Source organism: Cyprinodon variegatus, unplaced genomic scaffold, assembly GCF_000732505.1.
Source record: "Cyprinodon variegatus isolate N-32 unplaced genomic scaffold, C_variegatus-1.0 Scaffold298, whole genome shotgun sequence".
Taxonomy (NCBI): domain Eukaryota; kingdom Metazoa; phylum Chordata; class Actinopteri; order Cyprinodontiformes; family Cyprinodontidae; genus Cyprinodon; species Cyprinodon variegatus.
In genome coordinates, this window is record NW_015150751.1 from 458,970 (window position 1) to 478,796 (window position 19,827).

General features: G+C 39.0%; 2 protein-coding genes across 3 annotated transcripts in view; one reads left to right on the forward strand and one right to left on the reverse strand.

Annotated features, from left to right (window-relative positions):
* Positions 1-1,586, forward strand: part of LOC107090504 (plexin-B2-like) — a 223,629-nt gene extending 222,043 nt beyond the window's left edge. Inside the window, exons 37-40 of the mRNA XM_015383917.1 lie at positions 158-222; positions 370-445; positions 916-990; positions 1,091-1,586. Coding sequence (XP_015239403.1) covers positions 158-222; positions 370-445; positions 916-990; positions 1,091-1,195 — 321 coding nt within the window. The 3' untranslated portion in view covers positions 1,196-1,586. The remainder of the gene's footprint in view (positions 1-157; positions 223-369; positions 446-915; positions 991-1,090) is intronic.
* A 6,388-nt stretch (positions 1,587-7,974) lies between these two features.
* Positions 7,975-19,827, reverse strand: part of mdm2 (MDM2 proto-oncogene, E3 ubiquitin protein ligase) — a 12,772-nt gene continuing 919 nt past the window's right edge. The window contains exons 2-14 of one of the 2 annotated variants that reach the window (XM_015383912.1): positions 18,550-18,585; positions 16,442-16,510; positions 16,284-16,358; positions 12,746-12,879; positions 12,617-12,666; positions 12,032-12,087; positions 11,760-11,826; positions 11,491-11,681; positions 11,284-11,415; positions 9,519-9,590; positions 9,281-9,443; positions 8,811-8,885; positions 7,975-8,687 (exon numbers count right to left, since the gene is read on the reverse strand). In XM_015383912.1, the coding sequence (XP_015239398.1) occupies positions 8,428-8,687; positions 8,811-8,885; positions 9,281-9,443; positions 9,519-9,590; positions 11,284-11,415; positions 11,491-11,681; positions 11,760-11,826; positions 12,032-12,087; positions 12,617-12,666; positions 12,746-12,879; positions 16,284-16,358; positions 16,442-16,492 (1,326 nt within the window). In that variant the 5' untranslated portion in view covers positions 16,493-16,510; positions 18,550-18,585 and the 3' untranslated portion in view covers positions 7,975-8,427. Of the gene's footprint in view, positions 8,886-9,280; positions 9,444-9,518; positions 9,591-11,283; positions 11,416-11,490; positions 11,682-11,759; positions 11,827-12,031; positions 12,088-12,616; positions 12,667-12,745; positions 12,880-16,283; positions 16,359-16,441; positions 16,511-18,549; positions 18,586-19,827 lie in introns of both variants that reach the window. The other variant, XM_015383911.1, reaches the window with a different exon arrangement.

The window sequence follows — 19,827 nt, forward strand, 5'->3', positions numbered from 1 at the left end:
GTAGGTTAATGTAATTGTGTTTTCCTGAATGTAGTTGCGCTTTTAGTTTTGTAGTTGCAGTTTGCGCTTCAGGGCCACCGTACGATCCTCTGATCTTAAGCAGTTTTTAAACTCCTGACTTTCATTTCTTTGTTTTCTTCTCACCGTCTGTCTGCAGGAGTCTCCCAGCAACAAGCTGCTCTATGCAAAAGAGATTTCCACGTACAAGAAGATGGTGGATGAGTGAGTTTATAACACCATGTGTTCAGGCAGACGTTGAACATTCATGTTATCATTTTTAATTTTCCTACTAAAAGCCTCAAACACCTGAGTCTGTATTTACTGGACGTTTAGTTAGTGAGAAGATCTGCGTGTTTCTGTTTCCTGCAGTTACTACCGAGGCATCAGGCAGATGGTTCCAGTCAGTGACCAGGACATGAACACGCACCTCGCTGAGGTGTCCCGGGTAAGAACCGCTTTCACTCCAGATCTGTTCTTCTTAGATGCTGAACCAGAAGCAGATTTGAATGTATTTTATTGAGATTGTATCTGACTGAGCAACATGGAGTCATTTATAATAATGAGAGGATGAATGATTTTAAATATTTACCCCAATAGAAATCTGAAACTGTGGCATAGATCTGTTTTCTGGGCTTTTATTTATCAGCTTTAAACATCGACACACTGAGAGTTTTATCAGCTGTCCTTATTAGCCTATTAGCTGGACTTTGACTAGGCCATTCTAAAAGATCAATCAGCTTTAATCTAAAGCTCAGGAGCTGCATAACTTTGTGGTAACAGTGCAAAGTTATGTAACCATGAGGAATCCGACCTTTAGAGAAATGATGCGAGGATCCTGCAGAGTTCCATCCACCATCTTTGATTTTTTTAGGACTGCAATCATCTTCTTTCTGTCTGTTCTGCGTCTCCATTCAGCAACACACAGACAAGCTGAACACCCAGGTGGCCTTACATCAGCTCTACCAGTACGCCAGCAAGTACTTCGACCTGGTGAGACGCTTTCTGCTCACTTCCAGACAGAAACCGTTCAGCAAGGCTGCAGATAAACGTTTGCGGGTTCAATTCCTAAATGATCGATTATGTTCTTCAGATCATCCAGTCGCTGGACGAGGACCCGGCCGCCCAGAACCGACAGCTCACGCTCCGCCTCCAGCAGGTCGCCGCCGCCCTGGAGAACAAAGTCACGGACCTTTGACCTCACAGAGGGGGAGGAGCTTATCAGCTTTGTTTTCCAGTTAAGGACTTAGATCAATCTGAGCGTACGGACTCATCCAATGTGTCAAGAGCCGGAGAACAGGACTGAGAGGAGGTTCTGGAAACAGAAGCACTGATTTATTTTATTTTATTTTTTTCCTTTTTGGTACCTGGAGGCTAAATTCCCACTCAGCTTCCCAAAAACAGGAAAATCAAGGAATCAGTTCGAAACAACTGAAATTAATTCATTTTGAGGAAATTGGATTTTTTTTTCTTTGTGGACGTTTGGATTCAGCTGCTCCAGCATCCGACCACTTTACGAAGTCTACAAACTGTGGATAAAACGTAGACCTCCAGCATCAGAAGGCAGTCTGACCTCGGATCAGCGGCAGAGATGGACGAGGCGCCGGCCTTCTGACCACTGACCTCAGCGGACGGCGGCTCCAGAAACATCAGCTGCTGTCGTTCTCCACGCGGCGGCTCTCTGCGTTTCCTCTCTGACTCTGCTGTCGGTTTCATCATCAGCAATTAGCCACTTCCTGGTCATGTGACCCCAACACTGAAAAATGAGACGGTTTGATCATCACTATCATGACGGCTGCATAGATCTACCCGCCATAGATTACCAGAATATCTGATCAGCTCCTTCAGTTTAATCAGCCCCAAAAAACAGGAAAAGATTAAAGTAAATCCAATCAATCAATGTTTATATTTTAAAAACATAAAAATAAAACCGACTCGTTGGGTTTGATCCACAGTTTCCACATCCTGAAACGAAAAAAAAATATGGGGAAGAAAGCGTTAAATTTATTATTAAATTAAATCTAAGTTTTAGAGAATTGTTTGTCTGAGATCCTCATCAGGATATTTCAGTGGCGCTTTTCTACCACAGGTGGCGCTGTTTTAATTGGCTCACAGTTAAACTGAAAAACAATAAATCTGGATAAAGGAGTTTGGACAAAACTAACAAATCTGTTTTCAAACCCGCAAAATTAAACTTTAAGGAACTGATTCAGTTTATTTGGTTGGATTTTTCTTTAATTAAAACATAATTTATAAAACATTTTCCAAATTTACTAAACAAAGAGCATCCAGATGATGATTTATTTCCGTTTTTATTTTATTTTAAACCTCGGTAAAAAAATCCAAGCAGGTTTGTTGACGTTTTACTGTAAATTCATTCAACAAAGACTGAAATTTGGGAAGGATTAGTTAAAGCCCCGCCCCCTCCAAAAGCAGCTCTGATTGGGCTCTAATTAGGCCCCGCCCATTTCAGTTGTTTCTATTCGTTTGAATCATATTTAACATGAAACTGATTGAAAATAAGCAGCTCGTCATTTCAGGAGACATTTTGGTTGATTTCCGCCTCATCCCGTCATGAAGCGCGTCTGTTTCGTCCCGCTAACCGTCTTTGGATCATGGAGGCGGGATAAGGAGAATCCGCCGCTGATCCCAAGAATCATCCTCAGAAACTGAAGCCACTTTGGTGCCAAAAGCTCTGAACCGTTTCGCTCTAAGCTTTCTGTGTTTGTGTTTGCAGACATACGTGGGTCTAAAAGTTGTTTGTGGTACTTTCATGAGAACGTTTGAAAATGTGAAACTTCAGTTGCCGTGAAGCTCAGCTCTCTGCAGATCTTTGACGAAACTTTGTGCTCATGTTTTGTTTTTTCGCAGGTGCGAACTCTGAATTCAGCCTTGGTAGGTTAGATTATAAACGGGGAGACGGTTCTTTCTCCTGCCGACGCTTGCTTCTCTCTGCCTTCTCTGTGCCGCCAGCGAGTGCCTTAAAGAGTTCAAGCAGAACGGAATCTGAAGGGAACTAGAAGTCGATCTCTGAGCGCTTCAGGCCTCATCAATCCACCGCCTGCTCCGTTTCAGGAGAAATCCTCAGCTTTTTTTTGTTTTTTTTGCTTAAATCTGGTAGCTGAAGCGACTTTGTGAAATGTTTGTGTTGTCAGAAGGTGGCAGATTGAACAGCAGGGGGCGCTGAAAGAAAAATACAGAAGATAGAAGTTAAATCTGTGGTTTTAATAACTTCTGACAGAGATGAAGAGTTTTTATTTTCCAATAGCTCACCTCAGCCGACCCGCTCGTTATGATCGCCACCTTATGACATCACTGAGCATCCCGCCTGAAGGAAATAAGTCTGGCAGATTTTAGGCGACGCAAACTGTGGAAATGTCCCTTTAGCGTCAGTGTTTGGTCCCTTTCGACCTGATTCCTTTCAGTTGTTTGAAGCAGATCGTTGCTGCCAATAGAAACTCTGTCTGTCTGAGATGAAACGAGCTGAAGATCGATTTCTGTATTTCTGTGGTGTTAAACTTTCTTAAAGAACATTGTTAAGGTACACATGAACAAGTATGAATGTTTCTATAGAAATTACCTGCGGTATGTCCAGAAGCCCATCTAATGTGTGTTTCTACGGCTGCAAACGACTTTAAACCCGACGTCGCCTTGGTTACGGAGGCGATAAAGAGGAACGGTTTGGATGGAGCGAGCTTTAGACTTTGAAACGGACTCGAATGAGACGAACGGTTAGCAGAAGGGGTCTGAATTGGACCTAAACCCAAATCTGTGACTCTTCTGTTGGAGTGGTTTAAAAAAAAAAAAAAAAAAATCCACATCTAGGAAGTCCAAATATCCAATAAAGTATGTTTATACAAATGGAAGATGGTGTCCAGGTTCATCATTTATGCACCTTTTAACAGATCCTATCCATCTGGCAGCCATGTTGGATTTCCAGGGAGGAGTTAAGGAGGAACATCATAGTTAAATTTAAACTTTCCTTGTTAATGTTTAATTGTTTTTTTTCTCCTGATCTGAGAAATTCGGACAGCAGGTCAGAAAAAAGTGTTTATAAGAAAGAAAAAAATCAGTCCTCTAGTTTTTAATTAACGTCTAAATCAGTTTAGACCAAATTAAAAACCATAAAAAACAAAACTGTGTGATTTTAATTATTTTAATGAAGTTTGAATCATTTAATTATGGTTAAAAACTAAAGTTTAAGGGAAACTTCATCTGTCTGGGTCGTACTATCAGCAGGAATCAGGGGTGGCTTCTGGTTTTAGAACCTGCACCCAAACAAGAGATAAAATAAAATAAAATAAAGATAGTTTTGGGTTAAATCTTTACATCATATCTTCACACAGTTTTCAGAACATCTGTGACATTTAAAGCTGGAAGAATCCTGTATTTTGGTTTAAAGTGGAGCGAACCAACGCTGAGCCTCCACAGCTGCAGCCAATTGAAACTCAACCAGCATCTTTTCTTCTGCTCCACAAACCTCAGCAACACAAGTAAGTTTTCACTTTACAGACTTACTTACTTTGGGTTTTATTTTCAATGTTCTGAACTTAGTTTATTTGTATTTTTTAACAAAGTGAAACCAAATAAAAAAATAAAAACTAGATTTTCTCTGAAGGTGGTTTGGCTAGAGGCAGGGAGCCCCCCCCCCAGCAGGTTTAACAAATTTAGATTCAAATTCTCAGCTCTAAGCTGATCTAGCCTAAAGTCCAAAACTCTGTTTTCATGTTTTAAAACAACTGCTATGAATTAGTTAAATCAGCTCTAAGTAGAATAAAGTTAAAGGTATAATGGAGGATGATCTTTTTCTAGGTGGATCATCTAAATAATTGGTCTTACCTGTCAATCATTGTGCTGATATGTTTACGTCAGGCCGTCCTACATGTTCGTCCCAATTTTCTCTTACCAGTGGTGAGTCTGACATAGTGGGAAAATAGCAAATCTACTTTTGGAAAGTAAGCTTGTATGAGCGATGCAAACGGCAACTTTTAAACAGAGCGTGCACGAGGAGAAACGTGATCAAAATCAGTGATCATCTGTCTGAACGGTCAGTTAACAGAGTTCACTATAAAGTTCACTATAGAGTCCCTGCTCTATATAGCCTATTAAACACGTGCAAGAGCATGCACGAGCCCATTTCTCCTCATGCACGCTCTTGCACGTGTTTAATAGGCGTTCCCTCTCTGGAGCGGGAACAGTGTTGTACATGTGGGTGTTTTCAAAAATACGTGTGTTGTCGGAAAACTTAGATTTGTCTTATTTCATATATTAATTAATGCTATTTACTGCCTATAAAAGTTTTCACTCAGTCTGTTTTTCCTTGAAGGCCACACCATTCTCTGCAGGATGGTGTTTGTAGACCAGACATTGCTTCTTCCATCTTTCTCAGGTTTATTCTTAACATGTTACTGTTTAACCAAAGTGTCTGTAATTTGTTTTGACTCTATTTTCCGTTGTTGTAAGTAAGGAGGAACGAACACTGCTCAGGCAGAACAGGGCTGATTACTGAGCCATTAGGGCCGTTTGATGAACTGTTCTCTCTTTGCAAAGATTTGATGAATAAATGTGCAGACTGAGTGAAATCCATCGATCTCCATATATCTAACTAGGGTGAATAGGGCTCGGGATCCGCATTGCATTGTGGGACGTGGCGGCCATATTGACGGCTACGCAAACGTAAACATAGCTCTGATACAACGTTGTTGTTGAAAGAAGAGACGTAGAAGTAGAGAGAAAAAAGATGTTAAAATCCTGAAAAAGGATCTGGAATTTACCGGGACACGTTAAATAGAGAAGCCAGGGACCGGTATGTCCAAGCTAGCCGACGACTCTTTATCTCTGACGCTTGGACTCCATGGTTACGCCTCCAGGCAGGAAAGCGGTGGAAAGTTAACCCATTTTCTATGTTTTTCCCATGGCGATCATGTGTTGCGCTGTTACAGCCCACAATACAGCAACGGTTTACCATGGTTGAAACCAAGTTAAGGTGAAATTAATCAAATTAAAATCAAGTTAAGGTGAAATTAATCAAATTAAAACACGGCTGAGGGGGAGTACAGTACGCGGTAGTCATAGGCAGTAGTCTGAGCAGCGGTAAAAGAGGCCATCAACATGGCGGCCACACTAAGTAATTACGTCACGAGCCCTATAGTTGAATACTTTTTTTCCCCAACTACAACGTGAAAATCCTCCATTATGACTTTAAGCGCGTACGTCACAAGGCCATTCTTAACTAAATTTCATTTAAATTAAAAAAGCTGTTCTTAACGAAATTTCTTTTTGTTAACTCTTGTGTGTACAAAATGACAAAATAAAATCTAAGTCTAATTATCAGTGGAGCCCCGAAGTGACGAGTCACCATGACAACAGGCAACAGGAAGAGTTTATTTCACCCCACTGGATCTAGAGGTTTTAGTGCAGAAAAAGGAGAATTTGTTTAAATGACAGAGAAACAGCTGCAAAGAATAGGAAGATTGTAAAGGAGATGATTGCCTTATCCAATTAAATGGTAGGTATAAATTAAGTGGGCTAGGGCAAGCCGTACTTACATTTATTTAAAAGCACTCCCCTCTCTGTTGTTCCAATTGTAGATCACTAAAATAAGATTGTTCCTGATGAAAATAACACTCCTAGACTGAACTATAATATATTTTCTACATTACATGTTTTCTGCAGAAACTGAATTTCAAAAAGTAAAGAAAAGAATATATATATACTAGTAACAATTTGGTTTTATATTCCTAGACATTTTTACATATTTTAAGTAGCCGTTTTGATATTTATCAGCTCTACAGAATATGTATTCATATCTGAAATACATTTCATCATTGTCAAAATATTACCAGCAACAATAGAAATTTGAAGATCTATATTTAATTTCTGGACAGAGTGTTTTTTTTTCTACATGTGAAGAATGTCATTTAGTTTTAAATGGTAATTTTGACAATGAACAAATGTGTTTCAGATATCAGGAATACATATTCAATAGTACTATTATATATTAAAACGGCTTGCCATAGTCGGTTTATTTCTTGAATGGCAATGGATCAATATATGCATTAAGATAAAATCACCTGGCAGCAGGTGATGTTAAATTCTAGAAACATTATTCTAATATTTTTACACAGTAAATACTAAGTGTCTGTTTGCAGACGCGCTTCAGATGTTATCGTCCCAATAAATGGTCATTAGAGGAATTTATTTACCTAATTTTTGTAATTAAAATATCTCTGTTCTTCATATACTGTAAAGTAATGATAAAATGTCTCAAACGGACATGCAATGTTTGATTTTAAAGCCTAATGTGTTTAACAGAGCTAATTAATTATTTGTTTGATATTTCACAAAATAACGTCAAAAGTCTAAATCAGGAAATAAACGGTGATTGGCTTTGATCAGACTTGGTTTTATAATTAAACTAAAGGATCATTAAATATTTTATTCGTCTTCATAAATTGGACTGGAAATCAGATTTAAATCAAGGGTTCTGATTTGTTGGATTATTCATTAATTTACAATAATTCAAATTAACCATCATGTTTTTAACCTGAGTAAATTCTGACCTATTGCATTATAGAAATGCAATACCGCCCCCTAGTGTTGAATAAAATAAAAACACTCAGAACAGAGATTTAAGGTTTCTAGTTTTTTTAAACTCCAACAGCCACAAGATGAAATAATTTTCAGCTCAAACAAAATGAGAGTTAAAGGTTTATTCAGTAAAAAACAAACTGCAGAAATCTTAGTAAAATCCATCTTATTCAAATAACTTTAAGTCTTAAATAAATACAGATGTAGTATTTTGCATTGTTATGGCAATAAAGGTATTAATTCTGATGGTTTCATAGATTAACATGAGAAACTCATTCCAAAAAAAAATGTACAATAAAATATTTATTCATTGTCAAACTTTAAGTTGTAGGAACGAGTTGATTGGCTGACGACAGATTAAAAGACAGATTTAAGCCGTCTGACATTTTTCAAAGCAAAACAAACAAGGTGAGACTTTTTTTTTTTTTTAAATAAGTGACAACCATGGAGTGAACAAAATGTTTAAATAATTTCCCTTAAATTTGATCTGTAAAACCAGAGCGGAACCACAGCTGACCAGTTCTTCCAGCAGAACATTCATGGCCGAGTCGTTCTTAGGAGGAAACGCTTCAGCTTTCGTTTAGAAAACTAAAACTTTCCATTAATGTTTAAAAATAAATCTATAAAGCCTGAACAAGAAGAGAAAACTTAAGAGCATTTTTGGCAGATCTCTTTACATTTAGTTCAAATAATCATTAAAATTAGACATATTTTAGGAAATTAATTTGCGTAGATTAAATTGAAGCCCAGCTGTGAATAAGTTCATATTTATTGTTGAACTGGAACATTCCGGTTGTCTGGAGGTGAGGTAGTTGGGCCGGCTGACGGACGGACGAGGACTCAGCTGAGGTAGGTGAGGACCACCGACTGGATGGGCATCCTGCACACCGGGCACAGCTTGTTCCTCTTCTTCAGCTTCCTGGCACAGATGTAGCAGGACATCAGGTGTCCCGTCCGGCCGTGGACGATGCAGCCGTTCTTCGGCCGCGACTGACAGATGAGACAGGGGTCCAGGCACGAGTCCGGCAGCCTGGACTCGGCCGACACGCTGCGCTCCAGCGACAGCGAGGGAGAACAGGGGAGGAGCTCCTGGGAGTCGCCTGAGGAGAAGGAAGATGAGGGCTGAGATTCAGAGCTTCTCCAGAGCTTCTCTTGAGAAGACGAGGAAGGCTGGGAGGAGCAGAGCAGGTCCTGCGAGTTCGGTGCAGACGAGTCGGACAAACCCTGGGAGTTTAGAGGACTTTTGGCTCTTTTTCCATCCGGAACGTCGACTCCTTCGCTCTCTTCCACATCCGACCCTTTAGAAGACAGAGCGAGTTATTTTCTGATTGTTTTCAGGTCATCAGGTTTGCTAAATACTGGACCAGCTACTCCCCCCTTCCAGAGACTGCAGGACATAATCGAACGCTAAGAAGTTAGGAAACGCTATGCTCAACCAATTCTCAGAACAAAGAGACAAAACCAGACCTGAGAAAAACTATTTCTACTTTTTTAAATGTAATCAAAGTTTGGTTTTATTCCCAAACAGCCTAATTCCTCAGAAGGTTTTTCCCTTTAAGTTCAAATGGAGAAAAATGTTAGAAAGTGCAGCTAAAGCTAGCCTTTAGCTTTAGCTTCCAGTGTAAAACTCTTTCCTTTATTTCTCTCTTATCTCCTCTAAAGAAACCAAAATGCTGGATGGACTAAAACGCACCTGCAGCTTCCTTGGCAGCTGATTGGTCGGTTGGCTTTGACGGCAGGGCTTTGGGGTTAAAGGTCGCCTCAGGCAGCCAATCCTGACGGAGCTTCCAGCAGCGCAGACAGTGTCTGGGGAGCGGCGGGTTCAGCTCGTCACACTTGGCGCAGCGCCAGTAATCCTGGGAGGGAAACGCAGCGGCCTGAGTGAAGAGTGACGTCTGCCTTTCAGGGCGTTTTCCTGCGTCGACACTTACCGCCTCTGTGATCTCAGTGTCTTCATCAAAGGAGTCGTCGTCCTCGGCCTCGAAGATGGTGACCTCGTACACCTGAGGAGAAGGATTATTTAATACAGCAGGTAGCTGCAGCAGTTTATTCACGTCTTTTTCCTGTTTTCTATCTCTAAGCAGGAAACAGCATCTGGATCTTTGTGAAGCAGTCGGGTCAAAGCAGACATGATAAACGGCCATTTTGGGAAAAACGAGCAGAAAACAGGTTTGACACCAGAGTGGAAGCCCATTCTGCCATTTTAAAGGTATAAATCAGGCATCCCCATAGAAGGCATCCTGCAGGTTTTAGACATTTCTCTGCTTTATCACAGCTGATTGGTTATTGTAGTTCAGAAAAAGCCTGTTAATCAGCTTTCAGTTAAATTAAGCTATGCTGGAGCAGAGAAACCTCTAAAGCCTGCAGGACGGCGGCCTGCAAGGACCCACTTTGATCGCCTGATCTAGAGAACCATCTATTATTTCCTGGCAGATCATCTCAATCAGTGGTCCTCCTAAAGGCCGATTTATACTTTGAAACCAGGTCGTCTGCGTAGGCGTCGCAGTGAACAAAAAGACGTCCCCGCCCCCTACGCAGACCCTCCGCTGCACCTCTCCTAAATTGTAAGTGACTGCAGACAGGAGGCCGGCTTGTTTGTTGTTTTTTTTTATGACCAAAATCGCAGAAAAAAACTCATGAAGTTTGACCAGCTAGAAGATCTGAGGCGAGCGAGAACGCTGGAACCCTTTTTCCACCTGGATCTCCGCTATTTTTCGCCCTCATGTCCCTGCGTTGACGGACTAAACTCGTGTAGCGAAGACCACGCTTCAATATTGAGCATAAATAAAAAATGTCTGCATCAACCTCACTGCGACACACTGCTGTAAGAGTATAACCAGCCCTTAACTGTCAATCATTGAGGTGATATGTTTACGTAAGGCCGTCCTACGTGATCGACCCGTTAGCGATCTTTTTCTGCACACTTTCAGGCGTATATCTGAGCTACGGTTTCAGTCATTGAAGCTCATCTTTCTCAGCACGGTTCTTTAAAAATGGCCGAGAGTCGTAAGAGAAAAAGAGTCTACCAAGTGTATGAGAAGAAAAGAAAGGCTTCAGAGGAGGCAGATAAATCCCAGAATGCTTTGCGTGGAGAGCTCTCCTTGCAAAGCATTATGGGATTGCTATCACAGTGGCCAACAGTCGGGACTAAAAACAAAAATGGCGCAGGAACCGTGTGTGTCTGCAGGTTTAAGACGAATCTAAGACTTTAAAGGAAACTTTGATTTTAAAAAGGCTGCAATTAACGACTATTTTGCAAATCGATTAATAATCAGATAGCAAAAGGCGCCTTAAAGAAGATTTGTTACTTAATTAAAGCAGGTGAAACTAAAAGGTTCTGGATAAAGCACACAGACAGACCAAAACATTATCTAAATAAAAAATATTTACTTTTTTTTATAATTTTGGTTTAATTCCTGCTCCAAGTGAGTCGCTCTGTCAGCTAAAGACACGTTTTACAGTCTAAGATTACTAAATGAATGGTTTATTGAAATAATCAGGATTGTTTCAGCTCTTGATTTTAGATTTAATGAATTCAAAGAAAAACTTTCTAACTGAATATTTCCGTTTTTAAAGAGCATCAAACCTAAAACAGAAACAGTGAGAACTTTCTACAGGAACCAGGAAGGAAAGTTCCAGCTTTTGGTTCCCAGTCATCTGAAAATAGGAGAATGTCTGAATGTTTGAGACGTTCACCTGATCGTCAGCAGACAGAGATGCGTCGTCCTCGTTATAATCGTCAGAGTCGACAGACTCCACCTCAAACTCCACGCTGAAGTTGTCGCTGTCCGAGTCTGAAGCGCCGATCGTCACGTCTGACCTGCCGGACTGAAGCGACACGAAGCCCTGGTTAGAAAACGACCTCGAACATCCATAACCTCTGCGTCTGAGAGCCTCTCTCACCGTGCTGTGCGAGTCCGATGATTGGCTGCTGAGTCTGTCCCGCCCACTGCCCAATCCACCAATCACACACCACGACAGGCTGTCGTCAAACGTCAGCGAGTAGCTGTCCGAGCGCCGCCTCTTCCTGCTGTCGTCCGACTCGTCATCCTCTGCTGATTCCTCCTCCTCCCCCTCTGCGCTGTGGGAGGGTCCTGTGTGGGCGGGGCTCATGTCACACTGGTGCTGATTGGCTGGTTTAAAGCAGCAGGTGATTTAATGAGGAAACTCACCTGGATTCGTCCTCCGCCGCCGCCTTCTCTGGCCTGTAGAGGAGGAGCGGCTTTCTGAGGCTCCTTCCTGAAACACAATAAGAGAAAACATCATTTTAGCTCCGATGAGCAGCAGGTTAGTGAATGAAACCCAATTACTCCAGTAGAAACATTTATTCCCACTACTGGTCCCATTCAGATAAACTTGTTTCCTTTTTAATCACATTTTATACTTTAAGGTCAAACGTTTTCTTTCTGAATAAAACCTGAGAAAATAAAAGTTGTTTTCTTACCTCCGTCTCTCTGTCCGTCTGGCTGTTGGGACCTTCACTCAAGTCATTACATGAATCTATAAAAACAGGAATGTTGAACGTTTTAATCACATCTGCGTAAAAACATGAAATGGTTCAAAGGTTTTATTCCTAAAACGTTATAATTGGCTGTTAAAAAAGAAAAGAAAATCTGATTTTCTTCGGTATAATCTCTGATCTGAGGTCAGTCAAGCTTCTGATTTTGTTTAACTCCGTTTTTTTTCTTCACATATGATGTTTAGACTTTAAAAGGTTAAACTTTAAAAGCAGATCCTGCATCAGAGGCCTGGAAAGAACATCTAATTTAATGCTTCTCACTTCCGATGGGAAAAATGAAAGCTGCCTCTGAGGAAGGAAAAATGCCGATAAAGGAGATAAAGATCAAACTGATTCCATCTTTCTGGATCTAAAACAATCATCCTCAAGTTATAAAGTATAAACAGAGTTGTCTCCACCTGCCTGTCAGTAGAAAAACAAGCATTAAACTCGTCTGATTTTAATCTGCTCTGGTCTGTGGTTCGCTAAGAGAACGAGTCTGAGGAGGAAGGAGACAGACGAGCTTCCTACCTTGGTTCTTCACGGCCACCAGGTTCTTTGTGATCATGGCGAATAAAACCCTGCAGCATCAACATGTTTTAGTTTCCAAACAGAAGCTTTAAAGCAGAAACTGAGGATGAGAAACGGAGTCAGACTCACCGCGGTTCCTTCACAGAGAAGCTGTCCACGCCCAGAACTCGGCCCAGAGCGTCCTGAGCGCAGTGGACGATGTGCTGCTGCTTCGGGTCGTACAGCTGCTTCTGCATGATGTACTGACCCAGATAAAACATCACCTGGAAAGGACAGGTACCCACAATGCATCAGGAGAGGGAAACGAGAGCATGGAGGAAAACCCAGTCATGATCAGAAACGTTAACAACCTTCATCTGAAGGAAAAAGCTAAGAAACTGGACTGGAATTCATGTCCAGGACGCTTTAACTATTAGTTCATAAGAAAGAAGACGACCTTGTTTAGCTTCTATCATAGATTCTGTTTGCATCAGTTGCATCAGAACAAACAGTTTCCTCAGTTCCATAAATAATTAAAATCTTTTTTATTACATTGGAAGCTGCTCTAATTTGGGATCAGAACCGCAGAATTTGGGCGGAACATTTCTCCAACCATGAATGTTGGATCCTGTCAGCGGATCCTTCATGGAGCTTCAACAAGCCTCTTCTGTTCCGCTCTGAGCCAGCGGCTGAACGCTGGACACCATGTGAGGCGCTGAGGTTAGAAAAATCCCTTAAAAGTCTGAAAGCAGGCGGCATGTCTGTAGAATCTGCTCTTGTTCAATCCGTCTTTGGGGCTTTTTCAGTTCAGCGGCGGAACATCGTCACTAAATGCTAACAGAAAGATTAAAGGACAACAACCACAGCGATGATGATGATGATGATGATTTAGCTTCAGTCTTTGGGCTCTAAAGCTGCAGTATAAAATGTTATACATGTTATCTATGAACTGCAGTCTCAATAATTATATATGTGTTGCCATAGAAAGAGCTATTTCTGATCATATGGGAGCGAGTCGTGTTTGTATGGAGGCAGACATCTTTGCGATACGGCGGCGCCGAGCTGAGAACGACTGTAGATCGTTTACGCTCCTATAGGCCTGTTAAAAACAAGCAGGCTGAACTTCAGAGTAAGCAGAGATTTACGGGTCAGAACCGCTGATCAGTGGGCAGCAGGACTTTATGGAAAAAATATATTTAAATAAAGGTAATTATCAGCTGTTAAAACTCTTATTATTATTTGGCTTCATTAAATGACACATTAATCTAAATTACAAGCTTTTTTTTGACCAAGGGATTATTTTATTTATTAGTTGATGTATTTTTTTATTAAGGCAAAATTCATTCTTCATATTTAAAGAAATCAAACAATCCAAACAAATGTGAGAAACAATTTCCTGAAAGAACAAATTTACTCTCAATTTATATACCTGCTTATTTATGACATTAAGATTTTAACATTTAGATTTAAACGTTAAAACAGTTTTATCATCCTGTCTTTTTCTGTGTATAGGTAATAATAAAAATTAGCGGAGGTTATCAAACTATGGGAGCGGACTCGTATCGGGCGATAAAACAACATGGCAGCTGGGTCTAAACTAATGGTGACTTTCACCTTGATAGTTTAGCACAGATGTTTATCTGGAGGCGAGAATGAATCTTCCAACCTGTGTAGGCGTGCTGTGAAATTACAACATTGAACATGGATGCTGCTCCATCAGCCAGGCTAACTAATCTCCTGGCTCAGTGGATGGCCACCAGCTGCCGCCATCAGCGTGGTTGAACGTGATGGACTCCAGCTCGTTCTCCAGGCGGCCACAGGTGACCCATCTAACAAAGGCGAACTATCATGAGAAAACATGACCATCACGCCGCAGAGAAAGCCGCGAAAGATGAGAAGTTGGTGGAGGCGACGGTTCAGCACTGATGGACCATTGAACATCTGTCAATAATGAGAACCAGCTGGGAATTTCACTCCTTCGATTTAGGTAACGCTATAATTCTAAATTTTATTTTACCAAGAAACCATGAAGGATTACGACATTACGTGCGTTCTTGATGGTTTCTTTGGTGAATGTGGGTAAAGTGGGACGCTTTATGAAAATGTAGCTTCTGAGGTATTAATTTAGCTTATTGCTTCTCTAGAGGTAGAATCAGGATAGATTGTTAAGAACCTCGGAATCGTCACATCATAACAGACATTCTAATCACAGATGTTAGTATTATCCTAAAACACTGCTGCCCCAAAGACACATTTCTGCAGACATTATATTGTTAAAGTGGGACATCTAGAATTGGAAGTGGGACGATATTTTTTGCAGCAAAAACACAGAAATAAATGAGCAAAAAAAGTATAACTGTCAAAATCTTAAGTAAGAATTTGAACATAAAAAAAAAAGTACACTTGTTATTTTAAATTCTGGAGGTAGAACAGACATCATGAATGCTTTTGGCAGAATTCAAATGAGTGAATTTGAATCTAGTTTAATCTGGATTAATACCAAGATTACAGTGAAATTTATCTAGATTAAAAAACGAATCTATGCCCACAACTAATTAAAATATACAAGTTTTTAAATTCTTAAAATAAGTTAATCAAAAACACATTATTGAAACATTCTGACGTAAAAAGAAATCAAAGTAATTTATTTTGCTAATTAACTTTAAGTCAAAAGTTTACATCGTCCTAACAAGAAAATATTCTTAAGAGTTCCGTCTTTCAGTGGGAAGAAACACTTTATGCTTTAAACAGCAAGAAGAAATAAACTGACAACAACCGGGACCCGATTCGATCCCCACAGCCTTCACTATGGGGTCCTGAGAAAAACTCTTAACCCCTGATTGCTTCCCGGGGCGCCGCACAATGGCAGCCCTCTGCTCCCCAAGGGGCGGGGTTAAATGCAGAGAGGGAATTTCCCTTATTGTGGGACAATAAAGGGATTTACAGTTACTGAAAGGAGAGCAGCAAAACTAAAAGCTCCTTCTAATCCAAATTGTTAAGTTTGCACCTGCAGCTAAAGTCACATGATCTGCATCATTACCACATTTAAATTAAGTGTTGGCGTGAGGCACCTCTGGTCAAACATTTCCAGAAAATCAGTTGATCCTGATAACAAACCAACAATGTTCCCTTTGTTGTGTTTCTGTCTTCAGTAAAATAAATCTGGACTTATGGAGTCCAATGCTGAGGCTGTCAACCACTGCTGCCACCCTCTGGTATACAGGGGAACTGCTTGTTCCACCAAATATCTCAATCTCATGTTAGAGCACCTTAAAAACGTCCTCCATCCAGATTATGATCTGGATCATCAAATCTGTTTTGATCTTTTCAAGCGATCCTGTACACAGAAAAACCTGCTTCCCTAAAAACAGAACTTCTTCAGCAGGGGGGGGGTAATAAGATGCTACAAGAACGGTACTTAAACAGTAGCAGAAAAATATTAAGATTTTAGCTCTAAATGAAACAAGTAAACCAATGGGATTTATTATTCAGTTGTTTGATCTTAAACCTTAACCTTTTGCTACCTCTTATTTCTGGCCTCATGTTTTTTTGTCCATAAACTGTTTAAAACTTCCCAATTAAATCTGTTCTATAAAAAGTAAAAAAACAGAACCAAAGATAAAAGAAGCTACAGGACGGGTTCTATACTAATTATTCTCCTGAAGCTCTAAATGATGAGGTCTTTTACCTCCTTCATGGTGAAAACATCTTTGGTGGCTCCGGCGTGTTGGAGCAATGAGCAGAACTCTACCTTCGGTCTTACCTGAACACAAACAGGTAAAAAAAACAGTCAGACATTGAAAGCAGGAAACAGGGACGCCTGAAATGACGGCCGGCTGATCTCACCAGTTTGTTTTCGTTGGTTGTTTCTGCGCTGAGCTCCCCGTCGGCTGACATGGCGAAGCCGTTTGTCTTCTGCATTTTAGAAGAAGCAGAAGAGGAAGATTTCAGAAGGATTCCAATTTAAAAATAAAAGCCTTTTTCCTCCTTTATCCGAACTTTTGGCACTTTGAACTGTTTTCTGGTGGATTTTAGAGCTTCCTGCTGTAGAGGGTAAAATCCTTATCTGGAGGCTGTTAAAGGTATAGTGGAGGACGTTCTTTTTCTGGGTGGATCTTCTAAATAATAATCCTGTCAATCATTCTGGTGAAAAACAGGTACTGAAGTAAAACAGCTTACTTCTGTTCCTGTTTTCCACCTACCTGTGGCGAGTCGGACATAGTGGAAAAATAGCAAATCTTCTTTTGGAAACTAAGCTTGTATGAGCAACGCAAACAGCAACTTTTAAACAGCGTGCACAAGGAGAAACTTGACCAAAGGGGAGCAAAAACAGTGATCATCTGTCCGAACGGTCAGTTAACTGAGTTCACTATAAAGCCCCCTCTCTATAGAGTGATGGAGGATTTAGGGGTTAAGGCGGACGCTCACAATAAGCTTCTATGACCTATGAGAACAGCAACTTTTAAACAGAGCGTGCGCAAGAAGAATTGGGCTCGTTCACGCTCTCGCACATGTTTAATTGGCGCTAAGGGTTGTGCATGTGCATTTTTTTTAAAGTGGAGAGGGCGGGTCTTTTCAAAAATTTGCAAAAATCCTCCACTATACCTTTAATATGAAAATTACAGGAAAGAAAAGCCTGAAATATCTTATGTATCTGGGAGGAGGGACAAAAAAACAGAATACAGCTTCATTATTCACCTGAAAAGGAAATAATTTTATAAGTAGGTTTGTTTCCTTTTAGTTATAAAGTGTTTTAAAAGGGTCCAGTCATCTATTATACACAGAAAAAGATCACTTAAAGCTTACTCATGCCATTCATTCACAATATCCTATATCCAGTCTTGTGTTCTTATTATAAGAAAAAACCCACTATGATCACTTTTGCCAACAAATAAAAAGAAGTGGAAAATATTGAAATAATACATAATAAGCCACCAGAGGGACGTTTAATAATAAAAGCCATTGTATAAAACTATGCTTCAAGTCAGAGTATGTGACAAAGGCCCTTTAAACATTTACAGGAAGATTAAAAAGTTGCAGGAAAACAAAATGTTTTATAGTTAAAATTGTTTCAAAAAAAGAGCTAAACACATTTTTGAACACTGGATAAAACAGCAAAAAATGAAAACAATACGTTAACCAGTGATTAAAAAAGTAAAGAAAGAAAATGCTACATTTTAGTAAAATAAAACTGCCCGAAAATATTGTGAAATAAAAGTTTAGAGATAAAGGCAAACAGTTTAATAAAAAATAAACATTTATATTAAGGTAAAGATCAACTGTTTAACAAAGCTCTTCTTATTAGTTGACACATTAATTTAAATTATAAGCTATCTTTTGACAAAAGGATTATTTTATTTATTCATTAATTGATGTGTTTTTACCAACAAAACAAATGCAAGAAATACTAAAGATGATTTCCTTAATTAACAAATTTACTTTGAACTTATTTACCTGCTTATCTATGACATTATGAAGAATTTAACATTTAGATTTAAACATTAAACTTTTAATTCGGTTTCATCCTCAAGTCTGTGCGTATATGTAATGATAAAAATAATAAAATGTTTTTGAATTCTTTAAATCAAAATGATCAAAAAACATTAAACACTAACACGAAAATAAATCAAAGTAATTTAATTCGCTAATTATTTTCCACATAAGATTTATGAAGATTTTTTTTTATCAACCATTAATCATCAATTTGCACAATTAAAAGAAATTAAGGTAACAAATATATTTTTTTTATCATTACTTTTAAGGAAAAGAATAGAAATAAAATAAAAAGATTAAAACTCTTTCCAACAATTGATTAAAAATGATCAGAGCTCATTTAACCAAACTAGCATAAATAAGTCTGGAATAATCTGGCTGTAAACTGTTTCCCAAAAACAGCTAAACTCACTTTTTAACACTGAATAAAACAGAACTTAGAGAACAGAATTTATTCCTACCTGTATTTAAAGAGGATTTGGTCCTAGAAGCCCATCCTGTGCAAAGAAAAGCAGATAAAGTGCATTGAGAGAGGAGCAGAGCAGCAACTTGGCCTCTTATAGTCCAACTCGGACATGTTGGGACTAGATCAGCCAGGGAGGACCTATCAGCCTAGGCTGAGTCAGCAGCAGGAACCACATGTTCAAATTGACTGGAACAGCTGATTCAATCATCTGGTTTTGGTGTGAGCAGACATGCCGGGACTAGTCCAGGGTGAGTCATCACTGCCAAAGATTAGCTAACCATGACAACAAGTCCTGTGGTCGCACTAACCAGCAGTAACTAGAACCAGAGCAAAAATGGATTATCTAAAAAAAACCTTCTAGATTGTCTTAATCTGAGGCTGTTCTCGTTTATTATGGAACAACAAGAGGAAGAAGTTCATCCATTATTTATTTTGGCAGCACATCAAAGGATATATAACAGCTATAAAGGAAACGGTTTCTCCTAATGACTGTTTTCAACATAAACATGATCTGATAAGTTTTTATCAGCATCTAATCCACTGGATTTTATTTTCAACATTAAAAAGAGGTTATTGAAAGAAAAAAACTGTAAATAATACGTTAACTTGCGATTAAAACAGTAAAGAAAGAAAATTATATATTCCAGTTAAAAAAACTGCCTGAATATTCTAAAATAAAAAATTAGAAATAAAGGCAAACATTTACGTTAAGGTAAAGATCAACTGTTAAACAAAACTCTTCTTATTAGTTGGCTTCATATAATGACACATTAATCTAAATTATGCTATTTTTGACCAAGGGATTATTTTATTAATTAGTTGATGTAGTTTTAAATAAACCAAACAATCCAACGAAACAAATGCCAGAAATACTGAAGATTATTTCCTGAATTAACAAATTTATTTTTAACTTATTTAACTGCTTATCTGACATTATGAAGAATTTAACATTCAGATTTAAACGTTTAAATCTGTTTAATCATCAGGTCTGTTTATATGTAATGAAAAAAAAATCAAACGTTTTTAAATTCTTTGAATCAAATTGATCAAAATACATTATTTAAACACTGAAACAAAAAAAATGAACTTAATTTTTTTCTCTAATTATTTTGAAGTCAAAAATGTTACATCATCTTCACAAGAAAATATTTTTTTCCAAAAAGATATATAATATACATATAGCATCTTTATCTATAAAAATAAAATCCTCAAATATTTATGAAGATTTTTTGTCAACCTTTAATCATCAATTTGCACAATTAAAAGAAATTAA